General features: G+C 38.1%; 1 protein-coding gene across 1 annotated transcript in view; it reads left to right on the top strand.

Moving 5' to 3' along the window:
• Positions 1 to 15,424, top strand: part of USH2A (usherin) — a 352,517-nt gene that overhangs the window by 292,664 nt on the left and 44,429 nt on the right. Inside the window, exons 58-60 of the mRNA XM_072333648.1 lie at positions 573 to 731; positions 1,627 to 1,789; positions 7,526 to 7,880. Coding sequence (XP_072189749.1) covers positions 573 to 731; positions 1,627 to 1,789; positions 7,526 to 7,880 — 677 coding nt within the window. The remainder of the gene's footprint in view (positions 1 to 572; positions 732 to 1,626; positions 1,790 to 7,525; positions 7,881 to 15,424) is intronic.

Below are 15,424 nucleotides of genomic sequence, written 5' to 3'. Positions count from 1 at the left end.
TTCAAACAAGAGAAAAAATCAGTTTCATTTTCCTTCAACAGAAATCTAGAAATTGACAGTTTGTTTTATACCAGCTGAAATGACACGTTTGTTGGCTTAAAGTAGTGTATTGTACTCTTCTAGTAGAGTAGGCTAAGCTACACTGAGGTACTGCTGCTGGGCTAACAAGGGATAATTTGCTAAATGGTGGCAATTCACTTCTTTGATCATATGACTCTGTACTCCAAAAGCGGTGCTTAGTAGCTGTTAGCCCTCCAAAATAAAGAAATAAAAGCAGCCTGATTCTCAATTATAAGGTCGCTCCTCTTCCCCAAAGTAGCAATTGCGACACTTGCATTGTCTGAAGTGAATTTTGATTTTTAACTAAGGACTGTAATGTGTATCCTCCAATTGTGATCTGCAGGTGGATCTTTTTCGGCTTATATTTAAATGGTTTTAGTTTCTGAAAGAGGCAGTAGGCAAAACCTCCAGAGGAGCTTGCTTTTAAAATTGCATATGATGAATCTCTTTGAAGTTGTCTTACACTGGTGTTAGCATTTCAGATAATCACTGGTTCTTCTGTTTCACAACAGGGATATTCACTGTTGATACGCCTTTGGAATACAACGTTTTGCTGAATGCAAGCAGTCCCACTCTGCTAGTAAAACCAGCAGGTCGGGCACATTTTGCTTTTGTGGATGGCCTAGATCCCTTCACTCTGTATGAGATAAGAATACAAGCATGCCAGAATGGTAAGAGGTTTTTTAAAAGGCTCACCTCTGTGACTGGAAGGAAATGGAGATTTGCCAGACAGATTCAACTCAGCAGAACAGACAAAATCTTATTTCTACATCGGAGTGAAATGTTTACCTAGTAAAAAGAAAGCCTAGCACTGAATGAAGCATTAAATATTTCTCCATGTTACATCATGAATAATTTACATGGAGATTTAAAAAAATGAGTTTTAGCCAGTATGTGCCATTTTATTACAAACTCTTCACAAATAGCTTATCGGTTTTTGAAAATGTGCACATAGAACAAAATGGGTTCTGCAGCTGTTCACCTGGAAGATATTGTAATCATAAAGCCTAAAGATTACAACATTTCTTAAACTTAGTAGAAAATTTCAAAATCCTACTCAGATCTTTCCACAGTGATATCTTGCAACCAACTATCTTCACACCTGTACTGGGGAAAGTCAGGAGAAATTCACTGATGAAGTTGAGCTTATTTAAATGAGTATTTAATAATGAAAGTGGGTGAAATGAGGCAGCATTTCATCAGGAGCTTTTTGACTTGAGATTCATCTCCTTTTACTGTATTATCTATTATTTCTGGTAGCCTACTTTGGAAATGCTCAGTCCTGAACAACATCTCAAAGAAAAAATTGATGATTATGGAAGAATAAAAGGAGATTCTGACACTGTCACGCTAGTATGATAGTGAAATCCCAGTTCGCACATGTCATAAAGAGACCTCTTGGTTTTTCCTTTCTTGGATGATTTACTGTCTTCATTGTGTAAATGTAGACCTCTATAGAGCTTATTTGGAGACCACGTTTATTTTCTTGTTTTTTCAACTTTTAAAATGACTTGTTTTGGTTGAGGAAGAAACTCGCATCTCTAAACAAACATCTGGGTTTTGTAGGTGGATGTGGAGTTAGTGGTCGCACATATTCAAGAACTGCTGAAGCACCTCCTCTAGAATTGAGCCCACCTACCATTAAAGCAATGGGATCTGCACTCATAGAAGTGAAATGGGCACCACCTAAGAAACCAAATGGCATCATTACCAACTACTTTATTCACAGGTAAATGCTTTTTCACCTCAGATTCTGTAGCTGTACTGAACTGTTCAATTTCTTGATACATTAGTAGGTAAAAAGATATGATAAAAAGTTTGTTGCCTTTCAAGTGCTGTGTTAAGATGTTATGTATGGATGGACATGTTGAGAATAAAAACTGAGAGGAGAATCACATTCCAAACCTTCAAGTAGAAAAAAGCAGGTGCAAACACATTTCCCAGAATTTGAAAGGACAGACAAAAATTGTAACATAGCTGCTCCTATTGTGTGTACTTAGACCAGTAGGTACATTCTTCAGTCCACTGATAGTCAATTGGGAAATGTGGAGTGGAAACAGGAGAAACTCACTATTCGTGAAATTTTCAAACCCAAACATGGTATTTGGATTCCTAACACAGAACAATTTTCTAAGAGGAATTATGTTCCTGTTGTTAAGTAAGTAAGTAACCTGGAGTGTGATTATAGCACAGTTCCATTCCATAAAGTCTTCCAATTAAACTACAGCTCTTCATGTCCCTTGATGTTCATTCTCAGCTGTCTGGGTGGCTGACTGACATTCTCACTCTTTTCAAGGGGTTTCATAAGCTCTGTGTGAAAATTTTTCTACATAGATACTCATAGTTAGGGAAGTATCAAAGTAACAGAGCGCTGTGCCCATTGAACCTTTAAAACCTTCCTGAAGAGATCTTTCTAGAATAGCTTTAGAAAGCCAGAGGACATAAAACTCAAGCCATGTGTTGGACAGGGATTAAAACTCTGAAGTTCCTGTTTCTTTCCAACTACAGATATGTGTGGCTAACACATGCTGGGCTGAACCTGACTTCCCACACAGAGTTTGGGATGCTTTATTATATTAGAGCTCCAACTGAGAAGATGGAGAACCAAATTACCTTTTTGAACCAGCAGTGTTAATTAATATAAATTCACTTTCATGTTAAGTACATTAGTAGCCTCTAAAAATTCCCACTCTCTTGAAACATCCTTTTGTTTGCTATTTTTTAATTGTCTGACCAAAAAATACCAAGTCTCTCTCCCGTAAAAAGAGAAATAAAGTGTGTGTTATAGCCTAAGACATGTCCTCACTCTGTCGGTTTTGTAAATAAAGCTGATGATTACTGCGGCTATTCCATGGCAGCCATAGAACAGGAAAACAGGAAATATAATGCAGAAAGCCTGCTTCAATGAAAAATACTGTAAATTGAATTTGACAGCATTTGATGGCATTTGATTATTCTAGTCACAGCCAAACAATGATATAAAGAGTAATATGAAACAGAATGTGTTACTGCCTAGCAGACTCAAAAGCAATAAACCTTCCTGCAATGTGACACAATCACTTCACAATCATAATTGTAGCCTGTTTGATACCTCTGAGTACAGCAGAAGGGCACTGACTGACATAGATACATTTTGTTTTTTATTTAAAGTGAAATGAAAATGGCGCACTGGGGCTCCAGATACAATCGTTATATTCACCTACATAGGCATGAATCACTTGGCAGTTATTTCAGCTGAAGTTTAAATGTGCTTAGACAACAACAATATCAAATCTTTCTCAGATAGCTGCAAAAAAATCAGAAATGGGATGTAAGCACATAGTTCTTTTTCATTTTGGAGCCACACATGGCCTTACATTGTTATAGCAGCAAGGCTGCATTATTTCCATGGGAAGTTATGGCATGTATTTTCTTCTTCATCATGTACCTTTTCCTTACTGCATCCCCACCAAAATAAATTCATTAAACTGGAATGTTTGGGGAGTTTGTGTGTGTGTGTGCGTGCAAATCTTTGCATTAGAATGACAAGACTCATGCTTGCTCCTCGAATTGTAAAATCAGTGGTGTGTTTGCAGCCATTTTGTTAGAAACTGAAAATTAAAATGCCAGTCTAAGATAATAGAGATGGTGATGTTTTATTCTTGAATCATATCACAGACTTAAACACAGATCTGAGGCTTTTAAAGTTTTCCAGCAAGGACCATGGCTTAGAAGAGATAGGAAATGATATAAGATGTGGTCCATGAGACAAGCATCCCCATTCTACTCCTCTTCCCATTCATCATTATATAACATCTTTATGCTCTGGAAAAAGCAGTATAGTGTAAATAAGGGATGCATTTTTTCTTTTAATAAGATACAGGTAACATCAGCTAATGAAACTGCTCTATGTAGACCACCAGCACGTCATGTAGGATGTATGAAGTGACTCAGTATTGCCTGTAGAATTATAAGGAGTTGGGTTCATATCTGGCTTAAGGGAGTTTCTAAATTTTGTGTTCTGCAAGATTATATTATTTAGTACAAATATGTGAGTCTGTAATCTAGCTCTCATTAGCTGAGCAATTCTCACACATTAAAAACAGGAAGTTTTAGACAGAGGAGATGTCTTCATGGCTGTTGGCTGTTCTGACTTGCAGTGTAGAGAATTCTAAGCTGATTCTGTATGATCACTTCACTGCTTATTCTTAAATGTGTACTACACCGGAGATAACTTCCAAGGCACACAGATCTAACCATTATGGGTGAATGTATCAATGGATATAAGAACTACTGAAGAGTTTTATTCATACCTGTAATTAGTATAATACCTAATCTAACTAACTGTGCGTTACTTGCAGTAATCTCAGTTTCGCTTGGTTGATTTTCCTTATATTAACAATTGTAAATAGAAAAAGACAGAGAAATGTTAAAACATATGAACTACATTAGTATAGTCTTATAACCAAATGGCAAGTAAGGCTGCTTTGTTTAGCTGGATATGAAATTGTAGGGGGGGATTGTTGTTGATGTTGCATTCTTCCTCCCCAAAATGATTTGAAAATGTTTTACCCCAGGGCCAACAGGCACCACAAAAACACGTACTTTTGTTGCACAGTGACAGATAAATATGTGGGTAAGGATTCTGGATTGACCTCAGGGGTTCATGGAGTATCCCTTCTACATAAGGAGGCTGAGGAGTCAGAGTTGCAGTTAGCATTGCAGCCCTCTGCATATAGCTCTATTAGACATCTGTCACAAAGAAGATTATATTTTCCTCTTCATGTCATCTTGCTCCAATTGGTTGTGGGGTAGGGAGAATGTGCCCTTATAAAAATAACTCTGTCTGAGCATCTTTAAAATGAATGTAAGCAGCAAATCAGACTATGCAGATTAAGAGACAGCTTCCAGCTCTTGGAAATGTTATTCTCCTTTGCAGCTCATTGTACATAAGAAACACTTCCAGTTAAATGAGCAGTTGAATCTTAAATCTTAAGACGATTGAAATGATTACAGACTGTTCAACCACTTCTGTTCAAAGTTTATTCATACATGAAGATATTCTGGTTTTTAGCATCACAGATGGAACCATTTACCTAACCATAAGTTTCATTCATTAAATATTCAACAGTAATAAGATCTAAATACTTAACCAGACTGCATTGTACAGATTTGCTTGTGGATGAGATTACAGTTGGTGGCAAATTTGATCTTCCAGTGTGAAAAACTGTTTATCACAGACTTTGTAAAATTTATAAAACATAAATTTATGTATTCATTTAAGTGCCACAGCACTTGGCCAGACAAGACAGGTATTAAATGCAATTTTATTGCACTATAACATACTCTCTATTATCGACAGAGATCTTTAGGCATGTTTTTTGAGTACAGAGGGAGAAGACGATATATTTCAGTGTGGGAAAAAGGCATAGTAGTGATTCAGCATTCAGAATTGTGTCTTGTATTAAGTCAGTGAGCAGATCCAAGGGATAGTTCTGCACTGGGCTTGTACTAAAAATATCTGATGGAAATTGGGGGTCAAAAAGAAATTTTGTAACCCCCCCCCCTCTATTTCATTGTGTTGCAAGAGAGAATTGCTAGGGAATCTTTCCGTTCTGTTCTACTTGCCATTCTTCAGCTACTTCTACCAACCAATTCTCAGTATCAACACACCTTGTAATTTGCACCTTTCACTATACTAGGGATCTCTAACCTCAAAACTCCTGTTCCAAGGTAAATACTCTACACAGTGCCCATACAGCCTGCTTATCTCAGAATTAGGCAGAAGTTCTCTTGTTTCACATAAGAAAACAATGCTCTCAGTGTGCTCATACGTGCCTTATGTATGTATACACACAAAGAATGAATGCACTACTGTGTGCACACATGGATTCTTTGTATTTTTCATGTTTGCATTTACATACATGGATATGTACTATTATAAAGCAGCTAAGATTATCCCTTTTTAAAAAAGCTGCATTTTGTAGTTTTCAAGCAGTACCAAGCAGTGCTCTAGGAAGATAAAAAACAACAGAATTCTGCAAAATGCAGGTTTTCTCTTGCCAAGAAAAATATTCTTCAGCTTCCATGTGCATGTAGTGATGATGACACCTGGTAGACAGACAAACCAATTTTACTTCTGCAGATTTGCCCTACTTGCAGTAAATGTGGCAGATAATGTAATTTGTATTTTTTGTTGTTGGCAAGAAGAGTGAGAGTGCTTTTATGTTTTGCAAAGGCCAAGGTTCTTATGAAGAGTAGGAAAAATACTTAAATTCATGTGCAGTACAGCACAGCCGTCACTGAGATTTATCACAGTGTTTAAACGTAACCAACTTAATTTCACACAAACATTTTTATGCCAAGTGAAAGAATTGATTTGATAACTCTGTTTTGAAGATGAGTGCATCTATCTTTTACATCTATTGTAAATAATGTATTAGAAGAGGTCACGTTAGAAAAGGGGTGAGGCTCGTCTGTAATCATCTCTGATACCCAGAATATCTCCAGGTTCAACAGAAGTAGATATGTGGTGGGAATGGTTGCTATATACAAATATATGTGGATATGTATACATTTATATATAAATAAAGAAAAGGTAAGTAACATATATATATACATGTATAATACATATATACACGTATCCATAGCCAAAAGCCTACATAGTTAATTGTCTTCATATATCTTTCTTTGTGTTTTTGAACAAGTTTGTATTTTTGAAACAAACACAGCACTGGAAAAACATACCATTTACTATAAAAAAAAAAACAACCTCCATGTGATATTTAAATGAGTTTTTGTGATAGGGCTGCAAATTCTGCTGAGTTGTTCATGCACAAGGGATTGCTTATTCCACTTCCAAGAGTAAATGGGATATTTATTGTGAACAAACTAGAGTTGAAGTGTTCAACTTTGGTTTTGAGGTCATGTTAGAATATTTATTCCTTATTCATTTGGTAAAATTTTGCTATAATAATTCAGGGTAAGTTTTCCATATATGAATCCTAAAGTGTATACGTCCAGAAATAGTTTAATTTTGAGAAATGTTGAAAAATTGCACCCATATTACAATTCAGGTTCTTACTTTTCAGCTAAAATAGCTTTCAAATTTTTAAATTCTCATGTCTGATGTATTCTATCCTGGAAGAACAATGTGCTATCAGATATTGCAAATCTGATGCCATGGAGCATGGCAGCACAGCTGTTAGAACTGTGTTTTGTAGGATTCTTCTCAATGAAGGAGAATAATGACTAAATAATTGCCTCAAAAATTCTTTTTCACACCTGAGCACCTAACACAGGTTCACAGAAATACTTTTAAGATGCAGAGATTGCTAAGCAGTTCCTCGCATGCGTGTAAATGGATAAAAATACGTTTTGTACTTTTGTGAGCTGCTGGCTGAACTTTGAACTTCAGTATCCACTACCATGTGACTTTTAAAAGTTATTTTCAATTTTAAATGAATTGCATTTGATTTCATTTCAGACGTCCTGTGGGCAGTCAAGAAGACCTGCTTTTGTTCATCTGGGCTGAGGGAGCTTTGGAATTTATTGATGCATCTGATGCTCTACAGCCTTTTACTCTCTATGAGTATCGTGTCAGAGCTCAGAATGCTGTGGGGTCTGTGGACAGCCTGTGGGCTTCAACCCAAACTCTTGAGGCTTCCCCATGGGGCATGGCAGCCCCTTTGGCACAAGCAACAAGCGCATACTCAGTACGGTTGAATTGGACCCAGCCTGTGTTTCCCAATGGTGTTATAACTCTGTATCGAGTCGTCTATCAAGAAAAGCGCAGTGATCCAACATTCAGCATCCCGGCTGTTACAGCACTAACTGTGACGGTAAGAACTAGCCAAGAAAAACAGGCTTGTTTGTGTTGTTTTTATGCTGTTTTGATCTTTGTAGCATTTTAAAATCTCATTTTACATGGATTTGGAAAGTGGAGTTTCTGAATTGCCAGTAATTTGTTGTTACACATGCATCTAACTTTACCTTACTCTGAAAATACTGTCTTGAGATTTTTGTCTGATGGTCAAAATAATTTCAGAACATCTGCACAAAGAACAAATCCAGTCCTCCTTGTATGTAATGCTATTGTTTTAATTCAGCTGGTATCATAAACTGAATGAATTTATTAGTAATTAAGTAGTTCATATATGCAAAGCATTTGCTCATATACACTTTTGTAAAGACTCCTCTTTTAATTCATCAGTAACAAAAATAGATCTACTATTACTTTCATTACACTTACAATAAAATGTTAGTTTTGCACAGCTAAGGTATTTTTCCCTTTGAGGGACTTTGCAACCATGACTATCTGTAAATATTAATTTTCTATTCAGTATGCAGAGGGAAAAATTATGACAACAGTGGGTAAATTAGTGAAGAAAGTAGTTGTGTTTTGTGCAGTTGCCACTGCCACTCCTCTCTATATATGACATCCCTACAGAAAGACAGCACCTAGGTGGGTGATAGAACTGTACTGCTGCATATTAGGATAGCTGCTGTATTTGGCAGCCTCCTGAAAATAACGGTTTTAGAAAATGCTTAAGGTGGTTTTAGAAGGGTTGGGTTTCCACAGCCATGCTACCTCAACTTCATAAACCTAGAATTTTGCCTAAATTAAATTCACAGTCCATGTTCCTACTGGATAATGCTGAAAAGCCACTAAACTTTTAATTAAGCTATTAATTAGTGTTCTGTTTGACAATCATGTAGGATCATAAAGTACAATCTCTGGAATACCCACTAGTAACCTTGAAGTAAAAACCTCAGACAATCCTTGACAAGAAAATATGGGAGAAGTTTCCAGTGCAGGAACGTTATGTACTCTTCGAGGCCCAAATATATTAAGTTTGTAATATGTTCTTCTAAAACAGAAGGCAGATCCTGAAGAGAACGCTAGGAATATGTTCTTTGTGCACCTGAAAGCCTGAAGTTGCATTTCCATTATATGGAGTGGTAGCTTTTAAAATGTAGATTGGAATTCTGAAGTTATGGAATTTCAGTAGGATTGCTGTATTTCAGTCCTTCAGCTTGTTTTTTAAAAAATAACAACTACCATAACTGTGCTGAAACGCCTACAATTTTAAAACCAGAAAAATGGTAGGGCTTCTCCTGATGCTCTACTTCAGCAGCATGCAGTGTGCTGCTGAGCATCAGAATTGACCTGGCCAGTCATGCATTGCAGCGTCTTCTATGCATGCCAACAACAACACAAAACGTCCAAGATGGTTGTATTGTGGGTAATAAAACCTTCCAAAATGACCCTTTAAATAATGTTGCCACAGACTGTTTCTTTAACAGCATCAGTTAAAGGTCTTTTAAATTAACAAGCTATTATTTACTGAATTAGTATTTTCCTGGCTCCAAAATCCTTTTCTTTCCCCAAACACCATCCTAAATCAAAATTACGTTCTGGCAGCATAAGTATTGCTACTCTACTAGTGCTGTGGTGGAGCTGACTTGCATGTTTTTTGTACTGCCTTTTGTCATGAATTTTATTAAATACTTATGGTCACTGAAAGTAATGCCTCCTAGCTATTTCCATGGGAACTACTACAGATACGAAGAACGCAATAACACTGTTTGACAGAGTAAATTCTCATCTACAAAGCTCTGGTTTTCAACAGTCACCACCAGCTGTGCATTTTCACCAGATGACAAGATCCTGCATGCTGTGCTAGTAAAAATCTGCATGGCCATACAGAACGTGGCTTGTCTTTCACATTGCTGACACCGCTGCTGAAATAAACCACCCACCACCTCAGTGTGCTCACGTTCACTGTTTTGCCTCGTATAGGAAATTGGTAATCACAGCCTGAACCTCTGATTTACCAGCTGAGGTAAGTGTCAGGTCAGCTGTGGGAGCACAGGTGAAGGTAATTCTGCTGTGCTCTTGGAAGGAGTGGAGCCTGACTCCACCTCTCCTAGACTTCATTTAAGGGCTGACCACCAGGACAGCAGCATCTGTTTTGGAGGTTGCTTCTTTGTGGAGTTTGGGTGACCAGCCTCAGCATTTTCCATCTAGATTGAAGGCCTCAGAATTGGTGAGTTTTTCCTATAGATAACCTTTGGCTATCTATTATACCACAACTCTTGTATTATTTCTTACTCTACTCGCCTCTGTAAGTGCTCAGCAAGCATTTATGAATGTCAGTGGGTGCCATTTTATCTTCACAGAGCAATTCAGCAACACATCTCTGCTTCATGTGCGCTTCCATGTCAGATGCTATTGTGTCAGACTGCTCCTCTGCTGCCATCTGTCACATGGTAGCAAAATGTAAGGGACTATTGAGGAGAAGGTTCTACCTCTATTGCCATGTCACCAGTATCCACCCCTGACAATGTGGGCCAACGTAATAAAATAGGAGGCATTACTTTTGGATCAGGCCTTGTAGTTTTTTCTTTTCTTTTTTTTTTTTTTCTTCTTTTTTTTTTGTTAATGTTTTATTACTCTCTGGGGAGAAATCTTTCTACACAGCCCTTCCATCAGTTGCACTCACTTTAAGCTGTTGCAATTGCATTAATTCAGTGGAGTTACTGCTGATTTATACTGAAGATCTGAGAACTGAATCCTCCCTCTTCTGCTCTGAATATAGCAGAAAAGCTAAAGCTTTGAATCAAAGTTATTGACACAGTGCATAGAGTCCTATTATCAAAGATACCTTCTGGAGGTCAGGTCAATTATCCCAATAGGCAAAAACCTGGACAGCAACTTTCAAAGTTATAGCCCCTTTAAAACAGAGTTTTATCATGAAATTGCTGAAATATGCTTAACTGTAGCTTTGTGAATGAGACACTTTAATTAAAATGTAATTTTATTGAAGGAACTAGCATTTCAATGATTAAACTTCTGCCCCTTTAAAATATAGCTTTCAGGGGTACTAGGCTAAATCATTTAATCTCCTAAAGCATCTCTATTGGAGCTCCCTCGTGGGATACGCCATTAGTCATTCTCTCACACAAGCTTCCATGTTACAAGCAAGACTTAAAGTATTAAGCGAGCAATGAGTTTGGTCCTTTATTTAATCTGTTAGACTCCATTTTTATCCCATTAGATTATTCCAGAAGAAAAAAAAAAAAAAGCAGTGCTAGAATCACTGTAGCTGACCTCACCCTCCCTCTTGTTGGCCATACCCTGGGTGTCTGCTACAAGACATAAAGCTTGACTGAAGTCCAAACATCATCATGGTGGCACTGAAGGATACATATAATTGCTAATGCTCTGTGAGCCATTCTAATGAGGCAACTTCTTTTTGTCCCATTTGCAAAGGCAAATGGGGAGCATCTTCTGTGTTGCTAAATCATTTGATAGTTTCATTCAGGCTGCTTTCCTAAGATGTAGCTGTTTCTTCTCAAGTGAAGGTGTGTTAGCCTGTATTCCAACTAATGTGTCAAAGTTGGTATCTGTCCAGCCTTGGTGAGGTTATCACTGACCATTCGAAATTCAGCACTGCCTGTGGAGATAAAAATGAGATCTCCACTCTGCTTCCCCTCACACCTTTGAGGATTCCCCTGCAGCATCAGTCACTGATGCTGTACACGTGAACCTTATTGAGGGTTTGCTGTTAAAAAGTAAACTTCTCTGGCTTGTTTGGCCAGGATTATACTGACGGAAGGCAGGTGACAGCAAGTTAAATTGGCATTTTGGTTTATGTGCAGAACAAAGTTAAGTCTGGTTACAGCAGTACAAACTGCTTCTACCATGTCTTCCACTTTGTTTTAACCCTCTAAAGGGAGAAGCATCTTGTTGACAGCACTAATGTCAGACAGATGTGCTTATAGAGGAATAGATTGACGCTAAGTTCTTATTTACAGAAACCTGCATAAAATGACCAGATGGGCAAAGCAGACTGCTTACCCTTGTGAGCACAGGGTTTAAGCTTGTGAATGTAGGAATCACAGCCAATTTCATTGTAAAGCCAGTACCAGCAAATGGCAGCAAAGCATCAGAGTTGTTTAGCCATTGTATGTCAAATGTTACTGTGCGATAAAACTGTGGGTGAGTTTGGACTTTTGCTCAGTAGATGTATTGCAGATATGTAATGGTGTCCCTCTCGTAACAATTGGATTAGGTAGTCGGTTGTTCATTGTGAGCAGGAGAGTTCAAACAGGCCAAGAAGATTACTAAAAAGGTGTAATATGCAGCTGTTTGAGTGCTTGGAGAAGGACGACAAGAAGCAAAAAGCACCTAGAAGTGAGGGTTGTACAGAAGAGCCCTGCCTGCATTCAGCAGTGACCCCTGTTGCTCTGCAGAATGCATGTCAAGCCTGCCTTCTTCCAGGATGCAAGAGAGAGGTGTGAGCATTACAAGGCCTTCTTCCTTGGGAATCTTACATCTGTGCCTACCTAAAAGCATAGGTCTATTCATGTTGTGTTTTGCAGAGTGAAGCCCTCAGACCAGGCTTTTCCTACTACTTTTTTTTTTTCTTTCTTTCTTTTTTGGCATAGCTATGTCATCTTGGGGTGTAAAAAATTAACATGTCTATCACTGCACCGGCAAAGCCCTTGGTTTGGATGCAGCTATGCTAACAGTTGAGAACATATGTTGGCTTACTTACATAATGTGGGGAGATGGTATATAGCTACACTGGCCAAGCTCCTTTTGGCAGATGCTTCATCTCTGGTAGGGAAATCTGTAGACATATTGCAGAATAGCAATAATAATAGAGGCTTTGGTAGGAGAGTAAGGCTTTGGCTTGCATAATTAGGCTTTCATAACCAGACACTAATTTGCACATTAGATGTGTAAATGGAATAAAGAAATAATGACTGCTTACTGTAAAGCTTCATATATAATATGCTGTTATCAGAAAAAAAAATCTTAACACACCAGTACTGCCATTTACACAAGCCTTTTAAGCAGGATTACAGGCCTCTTGAATCTTGCATCCAGAGTTAGTTCCTTTCTGTTCATCACATTCAGAAGCACTTAATACATCTGTGTTTAATTTTTCATTTCTGTTTCCTCTTATAGACCATTGACCACTTGGCAATGTTGGATGTATCACTTTAATAACAGCATTATTCAGTAGTGCAACACATAGGACTGCATGTTACAGCTTCCCCATAGAAGATGAAGCATAGACCACAGCCACCAGAATAAGAAAAATATGCCAAAGAGAAGCAGTGGTGAATTATACATGCCTGTTTCAGATGCCTGAGAAACTAACTGAATTGTAAGAAAACAAGGTGAAGGGAAAACGGAGGAGTTCCTGAACGAGCAATAAATTCAGAAGATATGCTACTTAGTGAAGAATGAAAGCTGTGAACGGCAGTGGAGGGCAAAAGTTAATTGGGCTCCATGCTGCTGTTAGGGAGTGGAAAGTAACCACAACCAGAAGCAAGATGGCTGCTCCAGCAGTGCCCTAGTACAGCCAAAAGATCATCTCTTTAGCTCTGCAAGGGCTTCTGGGTTAGGGGGAAATCATACACAGGTGACTAATTTTTTTATGGTTCACAGCCGATCAAAGTGAAATTCAGCAGCTGTTCAGGACAAGTGACCACTCTAACGGCTGTAATATAACCTGCTAAATAGAGAGGGAATTGCATGAGAGCAAGAGGTTAGCTGTGATTATCGGCAGGTGAGTGCTTTATTGAAGTTGAAAGACCATTAACATTGATGGAGTAATTATTTCAACTTGAAAGTAATTACCTTGATGGGTGATAACTTCTCCAGTGTTCCCAGATTTGATTGGACCAAACAATTGTGAACTCTTGAAGCCTAGAAAAATATTACAACAATACTGCAATGTTTAAATTACTGAAACCACTGTTAGAGTATTTTAATTATGCTTAACAGTGAAAAGATTTTAACTTGCAACAACTGGTGACCTCTCATGTATAGAGACATTTGCTTTCTAATTCCAATGAAATGACCCACACCTACCACGAGTGTGTTATATGTGATAGGTTTGCAAATGAATCATGTGATTTAAATGCAATTTTTAAGATTCAGAGCCTCGTTAGCACAGTTTCAGGAAGGACTTGTACTGGAATCACAGTCATTGTTTTATTTGCCAGGAAAGCTCAATGATCTAAAATGCTTCCTGTCTTCAGACTAAAGTCTGTTAAGCTTACTCGGGATGAATATAGGACGAGTGCTCCTTCACACTGAAGGCTGTTTGGCTTTTTTTTAAGGCAATCTGTGTCTCACAGACTCTGTTGTTTCCATGCTGCTGCAGAATATGCTGGATTTGGCACTACAGCTCTGTTTAAATAAGCATTAGGATTGGCACTGCGATGCCCCTCCAGAAACTGATTAAGTGCTTCAGTAAGCCCCACCTATCAAGACAGACATGTAGAATTGCCTAATTAGAGCAGAAAGGACAAAATGGGTTGTTGCACAACTTCAATGATTTTGAAGTACTATGGTAATAGAACTGGATGAGAAAGTGAGAACGAAAGAGAGAGCTCCAGCCAATTCTATTTATACCATTGTCGCTGTAATCAAGGCTACTTCAGTGTCTCCCTGGATGCTTTCAGTAGCCACAGAAACATAACTTTACACCTTGGGGGAGCTCTGCCAAGAATTAAGGAATCGTTGTTGGTTAGGATGCAGGGCAGTGGGGAAAGGTTTACCTGGCATCTGTGAGACCTTAATGTGCGAAGGTTACAGTAAAGGAGCTTATTTTGTTACTTATTTTCTTCAATATTTTCTCCCGAATTCAGTGTGAAATGTGAAGTTAACAGAACTTTGCCCTTTGAAAAAAATTTTGGACCAGAAGTAAGACTGGTGATGGAATTGTGTTTGTCCGTACCTAGTCACACAGACCAGGTGATTGTGACTTGATAGTGCTGTCAAATAACCCAACCCATGTTTTCATGCCAGTACTTTCTAACATAAGAATAACATAACAAAAAAACACACCCCAAAACGAGTATTTTGACAGTTCCTTTCTGAAGTTATGGTTATTTCACAATGTTAGTATGTTTTCTTTTCTTCTCCCTGCTGCTTCAAACATACTCTCAGTTATTATTTAACTTCTCTTTGACAGCCTGGTCTGTGACGTAAGGCTTCACTTCCAAAAGTAAGAATCATAATTTCCTTAGTTTTCTTCTTGCTACGTGATATGTAAGGACTGATTCAGAGTCATTCCAGTTACTGCCATGTTGCTCAGTGACTGCATTTAATATCAGATTGGAGTTTACCTCCTCTTACTTGGGTGTATCGCAGAGAAGCATATCAGGTTCTCTGATATGGCTGAGGAACTGCAAGGTGAACCTGTGGAACTGTGTGTTGGTGGGCATAAGTAAGATCAGTATAAAGGCTGCTCAAATAGCAAGATCTGCCAGTGAAGCTCCTGAAGTCACTTTCAGCTGCAGAGAAAGTCAATTGATTAGAGCAGAATGTCTGGATCAATAGGTAATTTTTTCTGCAAAG

The sequence above is a fragment of the Excalfactoria chinensis genome, chromosome 3 (genome assembly GCF_039878825.1).
Source record: "Excalfactoria chinensis isolate bCotChi1 chromosome 3, bCotChi1.hap2, whole genome shotgun sequence".
Lineage (NCBI taxonomy): Eukaryota > Metazoa > Chordata > Aves > Galliformes > Phasianidae > Excalfactoria > Excalfactoria chinensis.
The sequence above is the reverse complement of the archived record's forward strand: the minus strand, read 5'-3'. Positions and strand labels throughout refer to the sequence as shown.